This window comes from Trachinotus anak, unplaced genomic scaffold (genome assembly GCF_046630095.1).
Source record: "Trachinotus anak isolate AG129_WGS33_773 ecotype Australia unplaced genomic scaffold, CSIRO_AGI_Tana_v1 ptg000032l, whole genome shotgun sequence".
Taxonomy (NCBI): Eukaryota; Metazoa; Chordata; class Actinopteri; order Carangiformes; family Carangidae; genus Trachinotus; species Trachinotus anak.
Window position 1 is genome coordinate 15,510,984 of NW_027273883.1, and position 22,796 is coordinate 15,533,779.

Genomic DNA, 22,796 nt, shown 5'->3' on the forward strand with positions numbered 1-22,796 from the left:
GACTTACATTGTCTGGCTCTGTAGTGGAAATCAGGCTATTGTTAGACTCAGTGCACCAAGGCTGCTGAATATTAATTCTTATTTGTTTTATTGTTGCTGAAACAAACATTTTATATTCAGGGGGAAAAGTATAATCTATTAACCATGGGCGTTACTGTCGCACAAACTGTAGGCTTTACTGCCTCAGGATTGTGCATTGAAGCAATTCAGCTAAATTAGTGTAACAGCTATGAAAGAGTGTGATACTAATCTGGAGGCATTTGGAAATATGGGCTGCAGCCATAATAACCATTAGTTTCATTAATGATATTAGCATTAGAAGTTGTGCTGGGACAGCAAAAGAATTGGTTTTGGAGGTAAGACTCTTATTATATTCCTCTGCCTCATGTCCATATCCTTAATAATCCATTGCTGTGAGTCCTGCCAGGGTTTTGTGTGTGTGTGTGTGTGTGTGTGTGTGTGTGTGTGTGTGTGTGCGCGCGCGCTCCAGCACTGTGCACCATAAGCATTACTTTTTACTCACAGAGCACAGTGATTTTGCGGCTGACGGAGAGAGGAGATGGGGACACCAGATTGACACTCTCACAGCACAGCTCAGCCTGGTTGTCAGCAGGGGTGATCATCAGGGTGAGGATACTGCTGGACTTCTGCACCACAACGTCCTCTTCCCAAGTCCTATACACAACTTCTCCATTCTGATGCACAGATGAACACATGAAACTCAAAAAGGCAGCATCAAGAGTATGTCTGAATAGTTGCACAGTCCCATATGTCAGCAGTCAATGAAGGAAAGTTCTTGAACTAAAGAGAGAGAGTTTGAAATCGAAAGCAACTGGACTTGGTTATTTGTCCTAGGTCCTAGGTCCCAGTCCCAGCCTGGTCAGGTGCGAGAAAGAACTGATGAAGCCTCTTGGATGAGAGGTGAAACGTCTTCCTAGACAAATAACCAAGTCCAGTTGCTTTCGATTTAAAACTCCTTTGAGATACTATGACCTGGACAAATGAGAATATTCACAGGCTTCTTGAACTAAAATATCTCATTTTGTGTAAGAGTCTATTTTAAAGCTTCCTGAAGAGATGGTGCAGAAGATTAACCTTGGTCCACTGGAGAGTGGCTAGGGGGTTTCCACCATGAGACACACACTCCAACACGAGTACTCTCCCTGCTTTGACTTCCTCTCTCTCCAGACCCACAATAACTGGAGGCTGAGGTGGTGGGACTGCCAGGAAATTAGAGACAAAAATAAAAATGCACTTGACAAAGGGAAATGGCACAGAGGGCAATAGAAAACTAAGGAGGAGAAGATGTAGGAAGAAAAGGGATGTAGTAACTCAGGGAAAGAGGGGGGTGGAGTGACCATCAATAGGATAACATAAAAAAGGAACTGCACTGCGATGAGAACACTCCTGGCAATTGATTAGGGAGCATCCCTATTTGTTGAGACAGGGCCAATAAATTGGGCACATTCAACATGACTGTGGGATAAGAGGTCCAGATCTGATGAAAGCATTAAGTATTAAGGGAGCAGTGAGCTGGATCCAGTCCATAAAGCAAAATAACAGATGTTCAAACAGTAATAAGGCAATGTGAAATATGAATAAATTACAGCCTCCTTAAATAAAATATACGCAGTAAAATAAATTAGAGGAGGACGGGCCTTTGTTATTGCTGCAATCAGTTTCAGAGAGCAGACTGCAGACCCTGGGCCGGTATGACAAATTGCCACCTTGCTAACAATCTGGCTGGCTGAAAATGGCCACCGCGCTGGCTTTGATGGGCTGGCATGCTGAGTAAGACTGCAGCGGTGGTCCCAAGTTCTGCAACATTAGCACTTAGTAGGGAGCCCATGTTGTTTAATACAGAGTGAGGAGATAGAGAGGAAGGGAGGAGTGCTCACGGTTATTGGTGATTGTTAAAACAGCAGCGGCGGCGTCTAATGTGGAGGAGTATAGATAGAGACAACATTAAGGTGTCTAGTCAGCCTGTGGATAATACAGCAGCAGAGCTGGAGCAAGTGCTGGCTGCTGAAGGTGTCAGCAGCCCTGCTCCACTTTAATCAACAACATGATTTAGGCCTGGGAGAAGCAGGTGGGTAGACTCTCGGGCCCAAGCAATCAATTACTTCAACTGATCAACAGAGTAGAAAATACTAAACCTACTGTAGTAGTGAGACACTGTTTGTGCATTCAACAAAAACAGGTTTCACTGTTGGCTTGACAAATAAGAGGAAAAAGGAACTGCAAATGCAGTGTGAGACAGAGACAGCATGTGTGTCAACTCACCTTTGTGTACTGCTGTAACAATTTCATTAAATAATGTCACACAGTTTTGTGATAATAACATGAAAAGAAAAAGCAACAGAATCCGCCTTCTAGCCTGACTCAGAAATTAAATTTGAGCTGATGAGTACAAAAGTTGCTGGGCTAGTTTTGTAGGATTCATTATTATTAACTGAAGTGGCCTTAGCCTCCCAAATTAGCTATTATAATGTTGTTAAAAAATTCAGTACTTGAAACCTTGCTGATATAATCCATCTCAGTTAGTCTAATAATTGGTTTATGTGTTTTGGTTAACATGAGGGAAATAAGACTGAGGCTGTAAATAATTTTACCGAATAAAACAGTAAATCTAAACTAATCTAATTCAAATTTAATTGCAGGGTATGGTATGATTTTACACTGCTAGCCACCGCTGTGAACACTGTAATGTGCTTTACAGTAAAACAAAACAGCCTACTGCTTTGGTCATATCAATCTGAGCCCACCAGGGGCAGCCTTGTGAAGTGGAGGCGGCCACACTCATGTTTTCTTGAAGTAGGTGTGAGTTTGCCTTCAGGTTGAATGTATCTCCTTGGACCGCTAACGCAGACTGAGTGCACAAGGCCGGATACCCTTGGGCCTCCCCGAGGTCGGGTCCTGTGTGTTTTGAGTGTGTTTGTATACGAGTGTGTATGTGTGTGTGTGTGTGTTTGTGTGCGTTCGTTTTGTATGAGAGGGGTTGTTGACTGGCAGTTTACAGACAGGTTGAGACACTCACAGTACACCGCCATGGTCAATGTGGTCTCCAGAGGCCGGAAAAGGGCGGGGTTGTTAGCATGACATGCCAGCTGCCTCCTGTTGTCAGAACTCAGGGCGGTGACTCTTTGAGAGGTAACAAAGAAAAATAAAACATTTATTCTACTGACTCATACAAAGTGCTTAAGCTAAAAACATCACATCATGGTTATGTCTGGCCAGTGGTGGAGGAAGTATTCTCTTAGCTTTTTGTGAAGTGTTAGATAATTTGAACAGTTATTTAAATGACACCATTGTGAGAATTTTAGAGGGGAAAATTGCTAACAACTAACGGAGATCTGAAACGTGACCAGGAGCCCCAACTACACTAGGACTTTCGTAAGGGCAAGCCAAAAAGGTTGGTAATCTTTAACAATGTACTGTATTTTGTTAGCTTATGATATTTAATCCTCAAGTAAAAGTACTTGAATAAATATGCTTACTTACCTTCCATCTCTGTGTCTGGCCATTTGCAAGAGCCACGTGACAATAAATTGAAACATGCACTCTATGTGATGTGCATTGAAAGACCCACTAGTCGCTTCTCTGCAGTGGATTTATTCTAGTTTACTTTTTCAGTTTATGCCTTCTGTATCAAATTACAGCACAATGTCAAGCGTAACAATCACACACGGCCCACTGCTGTGTACACTCAGTGTGAATATGAGGAAGGAGCATCAATATTGCTTAAGACCTTGGCTGTTCTGCAATAGAGCTGAACAACGTTGCAGCTCCTCAGTACCAATGTTATCTCAGGATATGACAAGAGGTTATTATCTCTGACACAGAGGAGACAAGCAGGATTAAAGTAATCTATGGTCCTGTTTAATGTATAGGCACCTGGCGGACCGCTGAGGATCGGATCTGTCTCGCTGCTAGAATGTAATTTTTTGCATTTGACAGAAACTAATTCAATCGCACTGTGCCAAGCAACAGTGTGCTGTGTGCAGAAATTCATTGTACTCACTAAGACAGAAGGAGAAAATAAGAGCGGGGTGAAAACAAGGGAAACAAGACAGACTTGGAGGGAATGAGCAGGTCGGTGAGGAGAATGAGTCTGGCAAGCGGGCGAACACATACGTTACTTCAGCACGCGTGTTCTGGAGCTTATCCTTTGAGCCAGACATGATGAAAGACTCTGCACCTGTCAGCTTGACTCCATCTAAAAAGACACAATGGGGGGAAGGAACACAAAAAGGGGGAATACTGTGTGTAGATTTGTTTATGCGAAACGGCAACATCAGTGTTATTCTCATGTGGAATGGTAAACACTGGAATCCAACAAATATGTGTGTCTGTGTGTGTCTATCCGCAGTGTGCGTCCACATCTGCGTGTGGTACAGTAACAACCATGTTCTCAGCCTGTCTTTAAATTTAAATCAAATCAATGTCGAGATTACAATAAGACCAAAACAAAATTACATCTTACTGAATACAGTAAAGATGTACATTCTAACAAGGAAAAAATATGTCTCATTGCTACAGAACAACCCTGCAGACAAATTCACACCAACAGAGAACAACAGAAAAACTCTCTCTCTCTCTCTCTCTCTCTCTCTCTCTCTCTCTTTCTGTTTCAGGAATGTACAGTGTAATAGGTGTGACAGGGGAGGACAAGGTAAAAACAGAACATCGGGAAACTGCAGCTGTTTTGTGAACAACTGGGAACTTGTGATCCATCCACTGTACATGCAATCGTAAAGTCAGTGGAAAATGGAAATTCAAACGTTCATGCTATTTCCTCCCACACAGAGCCTGCTCTTTTCAACTCTCCCATTTGAGGACTGTGAAATAAGAAATCTTGACTTAACTTGCATTTTATCCTCGGCAATGTTTTTATGAGTAAATATTCTTGTTGTGACCTACGGAGATCCCAGTATGTAGAATATCGGAAAAGCTTTTGCCCTGTGTTCCAACTGACCCTCTCTGTCATATTTAGTGCTGTTGAAAGGGTGACTCACCTTTATAAAATGTGATTTCAGCCTTGGGCTTTGCTTCAGGAGCAACGCAGGTGACGGTGTACTCCTTCCCTGCAACCCAAGGTGTTGCCATGTCCACCTCAAAGTATGGACTGGATGGAGGAACTGTGGGAGGGAAGCGAAAGCTAAAGTTTCATGTCGATCACATCACTAACCTAATATTCATCACACTCATTTTAGTTTACTGGAAGCTGCTGATGTCGCAGATGGATATTAGCTTATGCCATGATATGATAATAAGCACTTGAAACATTTGGGAGTGTCACGCTGTCAGCTTTTGAGTGATTTACTACGAGGTTTGATATTTTCTTGAGTTAGAATACAAATTGTGGACAAGAAGAGAATACAGAGATGAAATAGTGATGAAACCGATCCAGTGCTAATCTATCATAGCAAACACCAAACACTTCTCTTCTCAGATCACCCCCAAGCTAAATATGTGCTTTCTGGGCTGATCAAAGCAGTCTTCACTTCTCCACTGTTCTACTCCACAATCCTTTTATCTGACCATAAATAGGAATTCCAGAAAAAAAAAACACAGCTTTTAACACAAGGGACCAAAATTGTTTGGCAGTAAACTGAGGAATCTGTCACCACCTAGTTATCAAAAAGATTTCTGTGAGCCACTTTTTATCCACACTACCAGTTTAATCATGCGCACACTACAGAAACCTGATCATCTATTGTGCCAGCTTGTAGTAAGCAGGTGAGCCGGTAGAATTAGAAACTATGGTTACTGTTGAGGTTGTTTTTCTTTCATCAGAGATCAAGTGCAAGCGAGTTCAGAGATGGAACAGGGAGCTGGAAAGTACAGGGAAGGCACATGTGTGTGAGAGAGACAAGAAAGACTCAGAGGTAGAGAGGTAAAGGGATATGGCAAGAACAAAAAGTGAGTATACGGCTGCAGAGGGGAGCAGGGCCAGAAACATAGCTGCTGCTGAATTCTGGGATAAATCCACCGCTAATGTGAGGGTAAACAGCTGGACCACGGGCAGGCAAACCAGCCAGGCGTTAAGCTCCTCTCCTCTCTCGTTTGGCACATACAGTACAATCAGTTCCTGGCCACTAGGAGGAGCTGTTGCTGTGTGCAGAGCCATCCATTGGCCCCCGTCTGCTATTGAGACAGATGAGATGTGGCTGCAGCTTCAAACTGATTTAAAAGAAGCAATTGAATCTGTGTGGACTGTGATGGGTTACCCAGAGCACTGCAGAGGCGCGCGCTGCAATAATGAGATGCATTTGTTTGTTTTTCCCCCCTCTTCCCTGAGAAGATGACTGGGCCATGCATCTATTGACAGCCCCTGCACTCTCAATCTACTCAGGCCTGCACGATTCACATAAGCGCATCACTTGTTGTGCTCGAGGAGTGTCTGGCAGCCTAACAAATCCTAAAATAAGAATAATGATATGTTCGCAAATGAGGCAGGCAGGTATCTAATTTTTTCCTGGCTCACTCATGCTGGCCCATTCCTCTTATCTCTCATTCACTCCATCATCCCTCTGTTGCAGTCGGAGCCCACTCCCCCACCCCCCCTTCTCCCCATGCTATCCTTCTTGACCACTGCAGTTAAACTGCAGAAGTGCGGGGGAAGGTGTGTTCCAGCTTGGACTGGGAATTACAGCCCTCCATCCATCACATCCACTCAGGCAAACATGTGACCCAATCAGCCTATGCCCAAGATGCGCATACACATTTGTACAAATATGATACATGTGGACAACAACAAAACACATATTATGCTCAATTTACTGGACGTGCACTCAGAGGACAGAACAGACAGCAAACATCATGCTGTTCTCTTAATTAACTCTTTCTGCCCCTTCTTTGTCTACTTGCCTGTCGGCTTTTTCATTTTGTCTCCCCGTCTGTCTCTCGTTCTCTCTGCTTCCGAGCTCTATCTCTCTTATTAAGGCACATACATGAACACAAAAATAGATAGGAAAAGACTGCCGTACAGATGAGAAACAGTGAGCCGCAAAATTCGATTCATTAGACAAATACAGACGGATGGATGGATAAGGCAGATAAGAAGCAGATTAGCAGACACACATCAATATGCATAAGCAGCTTTTTCCACCTATCTTTCTCTCTCATTCACATACAGATGCACACAAACTCTCTTTTCTCCCTTACACGCAAACACCCAAAGATAAACTCTACATAATGTCTACAATGCACGCACAAAAACACTGACGCAGGTGAGTGGATGTGCAGAGAAGCTACATTCATTTCACTTCACTGTAAAAACAGGCGTCAGTGTGTGTGTGTGTGCGCACAGTCTAACATGTAATACCAGACTGATTCTCTGAGAGAAGGCCCAGAGGATAAAAAACTGTCTCTAAAAAGCATATTATGCTGAATTAAGAAAATTATGGAGACACCAGACAGACACAACTCATCAGTTTCATTTCTGGAAGACAACGATTGATTGGCTGAAACCACACATGCAGGCACATGTACATGCACAGGGGCGCGTTTTTCTTCTCATGTGTGCATAAAAACCTGCACATTCACTCATTCACGCTCTCATACACGCACACACACGCAGACATTGTAGGTCTCAGGTGTGTGATCTCTGGCAATGAAAGCCTGTGAAACAGTGCTCTTTTTTCAGCCTTCCCTTCCTCTTCTGTCTCCCCCTTCCCTTCTGTGTCTCCTCTGTTCTGGGGGAGAAGTGGAGCAGGTGTCTAGGACAGAAATAAGACCCCCTCCCCACCCCCCCAAACCATCATCCCTCACCCATCCACACACACACACACACACACACACACACACACACACACACACACACACACACCTCCTCCCTGTTCCAGTCCTAATATCTCTCTTACCTTTTGTTCTGGGTCCATTACATAAAGGTTCAATTCATATTAATCAGCCTCCATCTCCCAAATGACCACTTACAGAAAATATCTCACATACAGCCAAGGTCTGAAGTAACTCAACAGTAAATTGACCTTAATAATAGATTCAAAAAAGAATTAAAAGCAGTGTCTCATTTTACTATTTAGCAGAACTCCCCCCTCTGCTAATTGTAAAGACCCTGACACTGTAGCATCAGTCTGGCACTGTAATCTGCACACCGTCACACCGGTGTATAACGCTCCGTCCTCTGATGGGGTTATATCTTGGGTAACTGTCAGAACTTTTTGTGAACGAAGATGAATAAAGTCACCATGTTCTACGTTGCTTGTGCCCCCATTTATAAGTTGTTCCATTATTCATAACAGGGAATCATAAAATGAAGGCTCATTATATACTCTTCAAGTGCTAAACTCATTAGCTACCGCAAAACCTCACCATAGCCTTGGTTCCTAAAATGTCCTCTAACCTCCAACCAACACTGATAATAAGCTTACACACATGGGCACACTTGCACGCATACACACATACACACACATATCTCTGTAAGACCCAACTATGGCAACTGAATGAGTAACACAGTCTAAAACCAGAACACATCAAATAACTGTTTTGAACATTTGCAGGAGGCATCTGTACAGGCATGCAACGCGGCGAGGGAGAGAGTTGTTCATTAACAGGATTAAATGCTAAGGCTAATGGTATAAACCGAGACACAGGATGTGTCAGGTATGTGACGGGCACAGTGCGGGGTAAGTTTTAGCAGAGGAGGGGGTTTCAGCAGAGGGGGTAGAGGTTGTTATTGTCATGGATTACTCAGTGCCACTTGATCTGCCTATTGCGGTAATCCCCTATCTAAGCCCTGCAGGAAGGCAAAAACACACAGGAGTTATGTTGCACCAATGGAAATGTCTTGAAAGCATCTCTTTGTAAGCTCATGGATGGGGCTTATTGACATTTTTTGCCTCCATCCCTGCTATTTACTGCCTGTGGTGATCCATCTTGAATTAGCCAGTCATTATACCACTCCCTCTGACCTAAGAATCCAATTATACGACCAGCAATCTCTGTTTTGTTTTCACATTCCTCCCCTCCAACCCCCACTGTATCTCCTCATAAAGAGTTTATGGTGTTTTGATTCGATGCAGGGCTTGATGGGATGTGCCCATGGTTGACTGGCCAGGGGTGTGGGGCCTTGGGAGCTGTAGTTTGGTGATGGAGAAGCCCGTGGGGAACTCATCAGAGACAGTGCTCTTCAAAAGGATGCACAGTTTCCAGTCCCAGTTCAGCACTAACAGGAGATTGAATTCATCAGCTCATTATCAAGCCCCAGATTAGTCATGTATTTTGAATCAGTTGAGCTAGTGGGGTGGAACAAATGACCCTTTAGGACCAAGGTTGCAATGTGTTTTTTAAGTCAGTCGCTTCACTCTTTGGCCTTCGCAACAGTACAGCTGCAACTGTCCGTCTAAAACTGTCAACAGCTGTAAAAATGTTCCCAAGACACTGGACAAAAACACCGGCTGTGATGTGTGCGGAGGATTCAAATCCGAACATGTCAAGAGCGCAGGGCAGCAGTAGGTTTCAGTCATGCTAAATACGACTACCAGCAACCCCTGATGCAACACGAACATTATTCCCACACATTTTGACCTTTTCGACAAAGCCAGAGGCAATTGTGTTGACTTTGTGTATGTGGGCGCACATGCAATAGGCATTTCAGAGGTAATAAATGTGGGAGCCAAGCCTGCTGTGGCTGCAGGTGTAGGCCTGCTGTAGGACATGAGACTGCTGCAGTGTGGAACAGAACACAGCCTTTCAGAGGAGACGTCTGCGGTCTATGCCCCTTCCTATCCCACACCACCCGACATCCCTCCTACCAGCCCATTGATGTCAGAAAAACCTGCTTTCTTCCCAGAGGAGAGGGAGGCCGCTTGAATCGCCACGGCAACCCCCCCCCCCCACCCCCCCACCCACCCCCCCCCACCCCACCCCAACCACCACCATCACCACCACCACCGCCACCAAAAAAAAAACCTCTCCATGGTCACCAAAGAGAAAGCTGGAAGGCGAGGAAGAGAGGGAGAAATTGTGCAAAGGAGAGAATGGGGAGGGGGATGTAAGTAAATGAACTGCGCCTGGAGAAGAAAGGTTCTTTTAGAGTCCTTTCCTTGCCACATATGGGCTCGCTCCCACAAGCGAGAGGGATAGGGAGAGAGAGATACTGGTTGTTATAGAGTGACAACAGGTGGTCTAATGTAGTTGCACAATTACATCTATTCCACCCCATGTCTGAGTAGGAACTTTTCAATCACTTCAGTTATAATTTATTCCTGTGCAAGGGACAGACATGGATCGCCCTGAGGCTTGCCAGGGAAGCCAGGCTGTACTGATACTTTATATTGTGCAGCTGCTGTATAAAGCCTTGGACCTACTGGAACATGCAGGGATGGCATAGTGCTTGTTAAAGAAATAAATGTTTGAAAAGTTGAAAATTGTGACTTTCTTCATGGTCCATACATGCTTCTAATGTGATTTGCACTTGAAGGAAACCGCTGAGTTCTACTGTACCAAGGACCCTGCTTTGAATGCAACTGCCTTATTTTAAGCAAATTAAAGCTCTTTATCAATAGAAATGAATATTTAACAGTTCTTTATATGCTGATTACCGGTCAAGAGGTCGTGTATGTTACTGGGGTGCAGAGAACACTCACTGTGCCTTATTACATACATTATTTCATTAGTCTGACAAAGAAAAACATGTTTATAAGCCCCCACGTCCCCTCTGTTCACACGCTCCATGGTTTTTCTCACTTAACACGTTGACCCAGGCCATGTTGGAAACGACTGCTTTACTGCTCTCAGACTGGCCCGCTTGACATTCATAGATGGCATCATCTTCCAGTTGGACCTTTTCAATCTGAAGATGATACTGCCCTGGAATAAAGATGGAGAGATGATTTATTTTTATTACACATTAAGCTGTGATAAGGATGTGCACACTAAGTAAGGGTAGAGACGGGGTTAATGCAGTTTTCTTGTTCACACTGAATATAAAACTCACTATTGATCACAGTTGATAAATGTATATTATACTGATAGGTATAGGTATTTTCTCATCTGTGTTTTAGGCAATTTTAAACTTTGGTAATGGGAAAATAAACAGTCAAAGAAATTTGAATATTGACAACCTGGCATTTCTATTCAGTACAGTAGCATACTCTACGACTGTTGTTTGGGTGTTTGATTTGGTTAAAAATAGACTATTTTCTTATTTCCGTGGAATGAAAACATCTCACTTGCTGAGAACCTCCTGCTGCAGGCATTTCCACTGACATGCAAGTGGTTGTCTACACTCATAGCAGACACATTTTGTTTCAGAGTGAATTTCCAGTATGGTAAATGAAATCCAATCCCAGATTCACAACGCCGACTGAATAAACTGTCTATTAATTGATGCCAGGCAGAGTCCTTCTCTCTGTATCTCTCTTCTGAGATGGGCCCTGCCAACAGGGCTTGATTTGTTTGATGCATTGCCATAACCTGTGGGGATTAGATGATGTTCAGTGTTGGTTTTCCAGCTCCTGATTCTCTGGCTCACAGCCTACTAACATGTGCAAAATAGTATCTTGGTCTGACAACCACCCAGGCCTAAAAATGCATGTGTCAAGTAAGCTGGCAAGATAATTAACACCAACCAGAAGCAATTTTCACATCCAAGTTATCATTGAGTGCACAGAGAGAGAGACATTGAAGTTATTAATCAAATTCCTCTTTCCTGAAATTACTCACAAATAGTGCAATCAAGTTGCAGAGAGTGTGTATTTATGGTAGGGGAGATGGTGGATGGCTGCAACGTGATTTGCTTACTTGTCCATTACCTGTATTTATTTCATAATTTTGGGATACAGTATATCTATGTAGCCATTATGTCTGTAGCAAAGTATATATTCTCCTATCTGCAAAGCTGCATTAGTGCTTTGGCCTTAAAGCTAAGAATACATCGTTACATAGGCTATTTGGGAAAGGTCACACCCAGTGGAGAGGGAAAGTGAAAACTAACCAGTCTGGATTGTTGCTCTTCATGTAGAAAACCTTTTGCCTCATTAACTCAGCCAAATATAATCAATGTTGTCCCTTTCACTTGTCTGTTGCCTCACAGCAAGAAGGTCCTGGGTTCGAGCCCCAGTCCTGGGGTCCATTCTGTGTGGAGTTTGCATGTTCTCCCCACACATTAGGTTGATTGGTGACTCTAAATTGCCCTTAGGTGTGTGAGTGAGTGTGTATGGTTGTTTGTCTTATAAAACAATGTCTAAACCGCTGGCAACAAAAGTGAGTACACCCCAAAGTGAAAATGTCCAAATTGTGCCCAATTAGCCATTTTCCCTCCCCGGTGTCATGTGACTTGTTAGTGTTACAAGGTCTCAGGTGTGAATGGGGAGCAGGTGTGTTAAATTTGGTGTTATCGCTCTCACACTCTCTCATACTGGTCACTGGAAATTCAACATGGCACCTCATGGCAAAGAACTCTCTGAGGATCTGAAAAAATGAATTGTTGCTCTACATAAAGATGGCCTAGGCTATAACATTATTATTGCCAACACCCTGAAACTGAGCTGCAGCACGATGGCCAAGACCAGGGGTCGGCAACCTTAAACACCTAAAGAGCCATTTGGACCCGTTTCCCACAGAAAAGAAAACACCGGGAGCCACAAAACCCTTTCAACATCTAAAATTAAGATAACACTACATATATTTTTTTTGCCTTTATGCTATGTATAAAAAAACTATAGTGTGTTGCATTTATGAAATCAATGAACTGCTACAGAGAAAACAAAATTTTATTTCTGCATGCAACAAAAACATTTTGAACTCCGAAAAAAAAGACGCTTGGTTGAAGGTTACTTTCAAATAAAATACTCAGTGTCTATTTGAGTCCTCCTCGTCAGCAGTGAAAGTAAATGAATCTGCCCACATAGCATTAAACATTCTGTTTTCTTCAAAAACTTTTCTTTCCTTGGACCTATCCATGGTTGGCCCACCGAGGGTCGAAAAACTCAATAAATCGCGTGCCGGCGGGTGTCCCACATCGGCGGTTGTGACGCATATTTTTAGCGACAAAAAATTAAACACATTTTATTTTAATGTTACAAGATCACCATAATCTTCAAATTTAGAATAACATTTAAAATACTAACAAACTAAAATAAAATAAATTTAAATTAAATACTATTTATTTTCCAAAGCCACAGGGAGCCACAGCAGAGGGATGAAAGAGCCGCAGGTTGCCGACCCCTGGCCAAGACCATATAGGGGTTTAACAGGACAGGTTCCACTCAGAACAGGCCTCACCATGGTTGACCAAAGAAGTTGAGTGCACATGCTCAGCGTCATATCCAGAGGTTGTCTTTTGAAAATAGCCATATGAGTGCTGCCAGCATTGCCGCAGAGGTTGAAGGGGTGGGGGGGTCAGCCTGTCAGTGCTCAGACCATACGCCGCACACTGCATCAAATTGGTCTGCATGGCTGTCGTCCCAGAAGGAAGCCTCTTCTAAAGATGTTGCACAAGAAAGCCTGCAAACAGTTTGCTGAAGACAAGCAGACTAAGGACATGGATTACTGGAACCATGTCCTGTGGTCTGATGAGATCAAGATAAACTTATTTGGTTCAGATGGTGTCAAGCGCGTGTGGCGGCAACCAGGCGAGGAGTACAAAGGCAAGTGTGTCTTGCCTACAGTCAAGCATGGTGGTGGGAGTGTCATGGTTTGGGGCTGCATGAGTGCTGCCAGCACTGGGGAGCTACAGTTCATTGAGGGAACCATGAATGCCAACATGTACTGTGGCATACTGAAGCAGAGCATGATCCCCTCCCTTCAGAAACTGGGCCACAGGGCAGTATTCCAACATGATAACGACCCCAAACACACCTCCGAGACGACCACTGCCTTGCTAAAGAAACTGAGGGTAAAGGCGATGGACTGGCCAAGCATGTCTCCAGACCTAAACCCTATTGAGCATCTGTGGGGCGGAAGGTGGAGGAGCACAAGGTCTCTAACATCCACCAGCTCCGTGATGTCGTCATGGAGGAGTGGAAGAGGATTCCAGTGGCAATCTGTGAAGCTCTAGTGAACTCCATGCCCAAGAGAGTTAAGGCAGTGCTGGAATATAATGGTGGCCACACAAAATATTGACACTTTGGGCACAATGTGGACATTTTCACTTTGGGGTATACTCACTTTTGTTGGGAGCGGTTTAGACATTAATGGCTGTCTGTTGAGTTATTTTGAGGGGGCAGCAAATTTACACTGTTATACAAGCTGTACACCGACTACTTTACATTGTATCAAGTGTCATATCTTCAGTGTTGTCCCATGAAAAGATATAATAGAATACTTACAAAAATGTGAGGGGTGTACTCTCTTTTGCGAGATACTGTAAATATATCACTATATAAATACTTGACATTAGTTGATATGAGTTAAGAAAGCTTAATTAGTTGCAGTATATATGATGTCAGGTGAACACTGTCTTCATGAATTTTCATTTATAATTACATTTTGTCTGATTTACTGGCTTCATGCCATGTTCTACAATTAAATTATACCTTGTGGATCAATCACTGAAAACAAATTAAGAAAAAACTGCCTTAATGCTTTGGTGCCTGGAACATGTTGTTTTTTTCTAGTGTTGTGTGTGTGTTTGTCTTTACAAATGCCTGAAATCCTACATCTAGTCTCATGTCGATACACATTTACATTGCTGCTGCAGCTTAGGGAAACCGAGGGTGCTACATCTACTCTAAGTATATGTTGAAATCAGCACTGGCGTCTCTTGTGCTTGTGTATGTGTGATTTTGGGCTTTTTTAAGCATCAATAAATATCACTGATGGTGACAATCAGTGGAAACTGGTGGAGTAACAAGTGCAGTCAAGTGTCATCTTAAATGATTTAGCCATTTCTGTGCAGTGTTAAGTGATTGCATACATCAGTCTGCAGTTTGCCGTTTCTTTTCCCGTGCTTTTGAGTGTTCGACAGCTTGTGTGTGTGTGTGTGTGTGTGTGTGTGTGTGTGTGTGTGTGTGTTTGTGGTTCAGGCGTACATGTTCTTATTTGGTTGTTACTGATGTTAAAAAAAAAAAAAAAGGACATGATTTTTTTTCCAATCCTGTACCTGCTGTAATGCTTGTTGTACTTTGCTCACTGACAACTAATCAGCTGCTAAACAACATTATGCTTTGTTTAAACTCTAGGCAGTAATAAGCATGGACAGTATGTGCATGGGCATCTATGCATCTCTCAGTGTCACTGGCAGTCTCCCACACTGTGCAACAGTAAAGTGCAGCTTGTCTAGTTGCGGGCTGATCATGAACAGATGCTCTTCTCTTACTCGGGATTGCCTTCTAATTGGCTATTACTTTTTATAGACTGTGGTGCAGATTCTGCAACACATTTTATTCTCTGCCACATTTCACTGATTTGCTGAGTTGCTTTCATTTCTTTTTTTTTTTTTTTTGTCTTTATATATGAGTGACAGTAGGATGTATAAGAGGCTGTTGACAATCACATCACCTCCTCCGTCCCAGATGCTCCCTGTATAGACAGGCTGTGTGCCATAAGGTTCCTGTAATGTCTGTGTTGCTTTATTACAGCACTTTGAAGCCATAGCAACATCATCTCATTTACTTTTAGTGTGGCCAACATCAAGCTGGACTGTTGGATGCTTCCTGAGCTGTCAGCAGCAGTTATAATTAAAACCATATGAACTATGTCACAAAAAAATAAATAAGTATATAGGATTGATGTAATACTGACATCTGTTATTTTGTTATTTTCTTTGATACACCATACTTTCATTTACCCTTTCATGCTCTGGCCTGCACAGCTTTACCTTCACCAGCGTTATTTATCTTATTTCACTCAACTGGATCTTCTGAGTTGATTGTTTTTATGAATTTTTTTTGTTCTTTACCAGACCCATGAACTGCCTGGCCATAGACCATATTCTGTGAGTATCCCTGTTTACCTCTCTTGGGGTTTCCAATCATGCTGTAGCGTGGAAAGCCTGGCAGGCTTCTCTGAGGTCCCAGGAGGAGGCCATCTTTCACCCACTGCACAGTCCCTGAGGCCCGCAGCACCTCACACCTCAACACAGCTGTGGCTCCCATCCGCACAGTGAGGTTCCTGGGCTCAGCCCTGAAGGCCTGCTGGGCCTGCGTGCCTGGAGACATAAAAGGAGAAGGAGGAAAGCAGCTGGAGTGGAATCATAGAGTAGGAAAAGGATGTGATTGGATTGGTGTGAGGAGTGTTAGGAAGGAAATAAAGGGAGTAGAGGGGGCATGACATAAACATACACCACAGGGATGCAGTCTTGTGTCTTTTGTCTGAGAAGGCACCCCATTGTGTCCGGCCACATTATTCATCCTGGCATATGTTTTATTGATGGGAAACTGCAGTGATACGGCCCTGAAAATGAGTCAATAAAGTAATTACTGCGAATTAAATCCCCCCTTGGCTATGCAGATAGGGTACTGGGAGGAGGAAAAAAGCATGGGGTATCAGAGACCTCGTTCACCTGTGGTTTTTCTTCAATGTCGATGTCCTACCAGCTAATTCCTCTTGGGAAGAGTAATGATTATCACTTTAATCCCCCTTGTTTGTCATAGGTGGGGTTGGCCATCCTTCAGCCGGGCTCTTAGGTGACTTTCTGCGGTGCAGAGTGCTTGAGTAGGGAAGGTAACCTTACAGCAGACCACCCATGAGCTTCTAGCACTGGGGCTAGGATTATATGATTATTATACATAGGGGTTTATGAATAAATTCAGTTCAAGGAGCCAAATGCAACAGCATACTCCAATTAGTGCCTAATATCTAAGTGTGAATCTCGTTTAAACAATGCCCCACAGAGAAGCAAGCCTGATTCAGCAAGGCTGTTTGAATCTTGACCTTCACTGAAGCAATGACCAAGTTGTTTGTGAAGTGCATGCTCTGTTGTGTCTGACAACATGAGTGAGAGGCAGAGCTCTCAGATCAAGGCTGAACCAGTCACCTCACGTCAAATATGAAGGGCAAGATTGGCCATTACAGAGGATGCATACAAATACCCAAACACAGGAGCACATTTGCATACAGTTTACATAAATGAATACGTAACAGTGATCTATAGTGGCTGCTAAAATAGGATTATACCGTATTATTCTGAGATACAGAAATACTAAATACCATATTAAAATGTAATGTGATAAGACCTTTTATGTCTAAAAGTGAGTGAGAGTATTTAACTTTTAGATGAAGAAATAACACAGTCTTGCTCTTTCAACAAGTGGAATTCATAATCAGTAAATCAAACCCTTACTCAATGTATTACATTCAGGTGTTTTGCCTCTAAAGCTTTAGCCTACTCAGTAGCCTGTGGTGGCGACTGTTAGCCAGTGTTAGCAAACTTTAGATTCTGCTGTGTAACTGGTGAATTAACTTCATGACTCTTCTCTACATGTGCTACTGTTTACCTCACATTTTATCATGCAACAGTTAAACACTTTAATCACAAAAGTAAAACAGGTTAATATCTCACCAAGAGGCATGTTTGCTTGAGGTTCAAATCCACCACTCTCTTAAATCTCAGTCAGGTTGCTTGAAGATAATGTTTATGTTTTTCAAGGGTTTGCTTATTTTTGCCAGTTGCAACCATTGCGTTCAATAAAATAAATAATCACCTTTGGCTCTGTTTTAGCAAGCAATTGCTTCTATGTCCAGAAAACATGAAATTAGTTTTCATCTGAAGTCATGCTTCTGGTCACCAAGCAGACGTAAGTCCAATATTCACTCCTTTGTTGCTCTGTTTAGGACTCCACCAACTCCTGGGGGCAAAAGTTGCTCTTCAGATGCTAAATGTTACAATAAGTCGCTGATTTTCTGTGTCAGTGTTAAGGTTTTTTTTTTCTTGCTGCAAACAGCAGCTGTATACTGCAACTGGAAACCTGGAAACAAGTTTGATGACAGCAGTGATACTGAACCAAAACAGTAAACCAGGCCATAAACCCCAAATAATAAACTATAGCAAAAGACGTATAAAACCCTCTGTGAGGCTAAGGCGAATTTCTACAGGTGGACGGGCGCTGTGAGCATTTTTGACCACGTACTGATATAAAAATATGAATTACTGCAGCTTTAAGGGAAGAGGGAAGCACTCCTGTTTGAAGTGACTGATACACGTGCAGGTAATAACAGTGTAGGTAATAACGTTTCATTTGACTGCCCCGGTAAGCCACGCTGGAAAGCAAGCATGCACAATACCATGGTGTTGGTACTAAATGGTCTGTGGCCATCATTAATTCATGTTATTAATTAAACCTGTGCTTTCTTGCTATGACATGTCAAATATCTGCTGTGAAATATTGATCTCCATTCCTTATTCAGGAGTGGATGCCTTTAATTAGTATGTACTTTGCTCCTCAATTCTTATTTCTACATTCAGTTTTATGTTTTAAGATAAAGATGTTGTTTAAATGCAGTAGTAGATTCTTTCCAGACTACATTTTGCCACTTCTCTAGCATCCACCTCATATATCATCATATACCATTGAAGGTGTCTTTTGATGAAAAGGTTTGTTTATTGCTAAATCCTTCCCTACTGTCATAAAGTAGCAGTATATTAAGATTGTCTTTTCTACTGTACTTTCTTAACTTAAGTTCTGTGAACTGGAGGTTCTTGCAGTAATCACCATGGAAACTAGTGAGGAAATACCATGAGCATAATACGCAATAGCAGAAGTGAAATTATGTTGGTGTTACTTATTCTATGTAACTACTCAGAGGTGAAAATAGGTGTCCTGAAACAACTCTTTTAAAACAGGTTGCGTGGAATAACCCTGTTGGCCACACTACAGCTGAGGCAGCATTCGGATGAAGTTATTTGCATGAAACAGTAATACCCTAAGAAAACTTGAGTCTCCACTTTGCCATGAATAAACCAATTAACAAAATGTTCCTTTCTACCTGAGGTCCTGTTCATAGAGAGGGTGGTCGTGCAACAAAGGAGAGGGAAAAAGATGCAGCTGCTGGTTTGCTATTCGACTAAGCAATAACAGCAGAGGACGGTAACAAAGATGATGTGAACAGTTGGTCTTGTTCAGCACCTTGATTTGCTAGCTGATGTCTGATTTGCACAGATGCTGAGAAAACAAACATGAAAACAGATTCATATGTAGATGCCACAGTAAGCCAGTTCAGTACCTTAAACAAGATTTTCACAGTATAAGATTAAGAGATGAGTGTGAGATTAACCCGGAGCGTTTAACTGACTTATAATTTGCAGTGTATCTATCACTGTAAACCTATTAAAGCAATTATGCTATACTGAAAATTCATTTAAAGCCTCCAATAACATGAAGGTTGCAACTACTCAGATGCATGACCTCAACGTGACTGGGGCTTGGAAAAGCTGCAGTTACTGTAATGATGGCTTCATGGTGACATTTGCTTCTCTTACCCCAGATGAGACAGAGAAAGGGTAGTGCTGAAGGAGACACAATCCATGCCGACAAGAAGTCCATGTCACCACTCACACCGGACCTTCGACAATCCTGGAACAACTAAGGAAGGAAAAAAAGACACATGCAATATGCATAAACATAAACATACCCCCCTCAAGATGACTATAGTAGGCATGTGCTTTTTAGAAGCATTTGCTTTAAGTCCAGCAGTGTACATGAAGTCAAAAATGTATCTTTTTATGTTTACATTTCTTGTTTGTTTCTGACATATTGTAGGTTGTTTGCAATACTATTTACTATTCAATTATGCAGCTGATTTGAAAGCCTCACAAGCTTCCACACACGTTTACAACATCATTACAGCAGAGTTTTCAGATAAATCAATCAATCAGTCAATTGGTCCATCCATCCTGCATCAGCCTACAATCAAGACATAACTGTAAAAAGCCATAATGGTTTTAATGGGTTCAAATCAGTTTCAGAAGCATAGATTTGGTAGTTTGTGTTTTAGATGCAAAGGAACTCTGCAGCTAGATAAACTAGTTTTAGTCTCCTCATGAGTCCAATTCCCTCAGAACTGTACAACTAAATTTGTCATTGAGACCTCTATGGCTTCTTTTGGCATTTCCTCTGGCTTTTCCTACTGGATCAGCTGAGGGAGTGCAGAACAAAGCAGATACAGTATGTATAACATATATCTCTTGTACGTCCTAAAACATAGCTAACAGACAATTTTGTCTCTGCAAGTCAAGTGTTTTAGTTGCTGACCTTACAATACCATGACATATTTTATTTTCAGTGATAACACTGTTTGCTGGTTGATTCATGTAAATATTAATATACCTTAACATCTAGGATGCTATATATAATATATGGCTTACTCAACGTGAGTAAATAGGTTAAAACATTTAAGAAAGTTGGGCCAAAATGTCTGTCAATTACAATTGTGCATTTGTTTTCTTGAATGTATACATATAAGAAGAAGTGTGATCCACTGTCAGGATCACAGCATGTTTTCAGTGTGAATGCTGGTAAAAGAACCATTTGTAATTAAGACTGTAGGCAGAGCTGTAGGTCTGTGCCCGCTGCATCCAACACTCTCCCTTATTTGACCAGGAAGAGCCCTCTGTGGATTTTAAGTCAGTTTGTAATCACTTCAATTTATCTGCTGGAGGAGTGGAACAAATAATAGTGATTTCCTTAATTGAAAACTAAATATTTTCTCATCTGAATAGACAAAATGAATTGAAGGCAGCAGCTCTTTGACGCATCTCCCCTCAGTCGATTAGTTGCACTCCAACAGGCTTTGATAAGAATTAACTCACACTCAATTATTTTTTCGCTCTCAAAACATTTGTGTATTTCAGAGCCCCCAGCATACTCTTTGAACACACAAGGGCAATTACTTCCCTCTTCAATGAATAGGAATTCTGCTCTGAGGTTAAAAGTTCCTGTCTTCTCTTTATCCCTGTCTCTTTCAATGCATCGTGTAGGTAAACACAAACACAAACATTACATCCTGCCTAATATTAACATTTCCTCTCTTATGCATTGCAATTTACATTTATCCATCTCTCGATAGGAAGAACTGGATTTCTTTCATTTGTCTGCAGTAGGCCAGATATTGGGATTTAGAGTTCAAACAGCATTTATCCTGTGTGAGGATGAGACGTGTTTGGTCAACACAGAAAGGTTGCTGCTGACCTCATGAGTCATCATTTTCAATGGGACTCTTAATGAAAGCAGACAGAGTCGGCCTGACCTCCCCACATTCCCATTATCTAGTCAAACAACTACCTTAATTGCTTTAAAAATGCAGCCAGTCATAAGAATGTCAATTCAATGGCACATGTTTGTTTTCTTTGTATGAAAAATCTGCGAATAACTGATATGTCACTTAACAATTGCCTGAAATATAACATTAGATAAATACCAGACTGGCAATTTAATACATATTCAAATTTAAGAAAGACCTATATTTTACTACAGCAGCAGTTACTGCCTCAGTCTTTTTTTTTTTTTTTACCTTGTTCTTCACCAACCTCTTACAAATGCAAATTAGAAAGTTTGATTTGAAATTTGATTCGCTTTCAGGGACAAGGCTGCCACTCTCCACTCTCCAAAGGGTATTAGAGGTAGCTGAACCATTCAGTGTGACCCCAACAGGTAGATTTTTAATGGCGTCTTTCATAAAATCATCAAACGACTCAATACACTCAATCCTAGACCAATTTAACGTGAAACCCCATGAAATCAGTCAATGTGCAGAAAATGAAGTTTCAACCTCCACGCAGTCCCCCATTTCACATGTCGTCCTACATCTTAATACCAACCTAACCTCTCACCAATCTATCCACTTTCCTGTGGGTCCAATTACTGTAGATTATAGAAGTGGCCTCGTGAACCATTACTGCTTTAACACTGAACTGCAGATAAAGAAGGTTTCTAAAAGATGCAGATTAGATTATCAACAGAATCTAATCACATCTGAATCACTGATTGTGCATTTAAACATGGCGTCTTTTTTAAGCAGTCTGATTAAGACCTGGCTGGATGTGCTAAACACAGGCAGGACAGACCTCAGCCTCAAGGGAGGACAGGCTAAATCATATCAGCGTGGTCCAGCAGTTCAGCAGCAGCTTGACAATGGACATGTCTAGTATAACTTCAAGGCATTCAAAGAAGTTAGGCATTTGTGTGTGCTTGTGTGTGTCTCCGCTCCCACCAGCTCAGAGTGTTCAAGTTTACTGGATCTCTCTGACTTCGATACACACATTCACAGACTCTCTCTCTCCCCGGAAAAAGTTGAGACACAGAGAGGCAAAAACCCTCTTTCAATCTCCACCAACTCAAGCACATCTGCCTGCCTAGGGTGCACACAGAGAAAGAGAGTGAGGCAGACACACACACACACACAGAAAGGGCGTACCTCCACTTTTAAAAAAGCCAAGAATCTTTGAATAGGTGTGCGGATTTGCATGAGAGAAAGAGAGCTGTGCTTACCTGTTGAGTGACGCCAAGGCTCAGGAGCGTCTTTTTGTCCTCCTGATCTACAGATGGTTCTCTGAACACAAGTGAGCCACGGAGATGTTAAAGAATGCCGATGGGACTCCCCCTTCTCTCACTCCTTAGCCCAAGACTGAGACAAACAGATAAAGAGAGGGAGAGAGGCAGTAGCATAGACTGGAGAATGAAGGAAGTTGTGTTTATGAGTAAGTGCTGGCAGGGGTGGTTACACAGGGGTCACCTGAGAAACAATAAAGGTGTCAAAAAAACAATACCAATGTCATGGCCACCCCAAGTATTCAAAGGATTTTTTATGCTTTTAAGGCCAAACGGTACCTTACTGATTTAAAAAAGGTGCAGGACTTCTGGTTTGAGTAGAATCGAAAAAATAACAATAAAATC

General features: G+C 42.2%; 1 protein-coding gene across 1 annotated transcript in view; it reads right to left on the reverse strand.

Annotated features, from left to right (window-relative positions):
* nphs1 (NPHS1 adhesion molecule, nephrin) overlaps positions 1–22,523 on the reverse strand; it is a 39,466-nt gene extending 16,943 nt beyond the window's left edge. The window contains exons 1-9 of the mRNA XM_071470405.1: positions 22,392–22,523; positions 19,385–19,487; positions 15,920–16,114; positions 10,711–10,833; positions 5,016–5,138; positions 4,135–4,216; positions 3,038–3,141; positions 1,096–1,220; positions 524–695 (exon numbers count right to left, since the gene is read on the reverse strand). Coding sequence (XP_071326506.1) covers positions 524–695; positions 1,096–1,220; positions 3,038–3,141; positions 4,135–4,216; positions 5,016–5,138; positions 10,711–10,833; positions 15,920–16,114; positions 19,385–19,448 — 988 coding nt within the window. The 5' untranslated portion in view covers positions 19,449–19,487; positions 22,392–22,523. The remainder of the gene's footprint in view (positions 1–523; positions 696–1,095; positions 1,221–3,037; positions 3,142–4,134; positions 4,217–5,015; positions 5,139–10,710; positions 10,834–15,919; positions 16,115–19,384; positions 19,488–22,391) is intronic.
* Between the last annotated feature and the right edge of the window lie 273 nt (positions 22,524–22,796).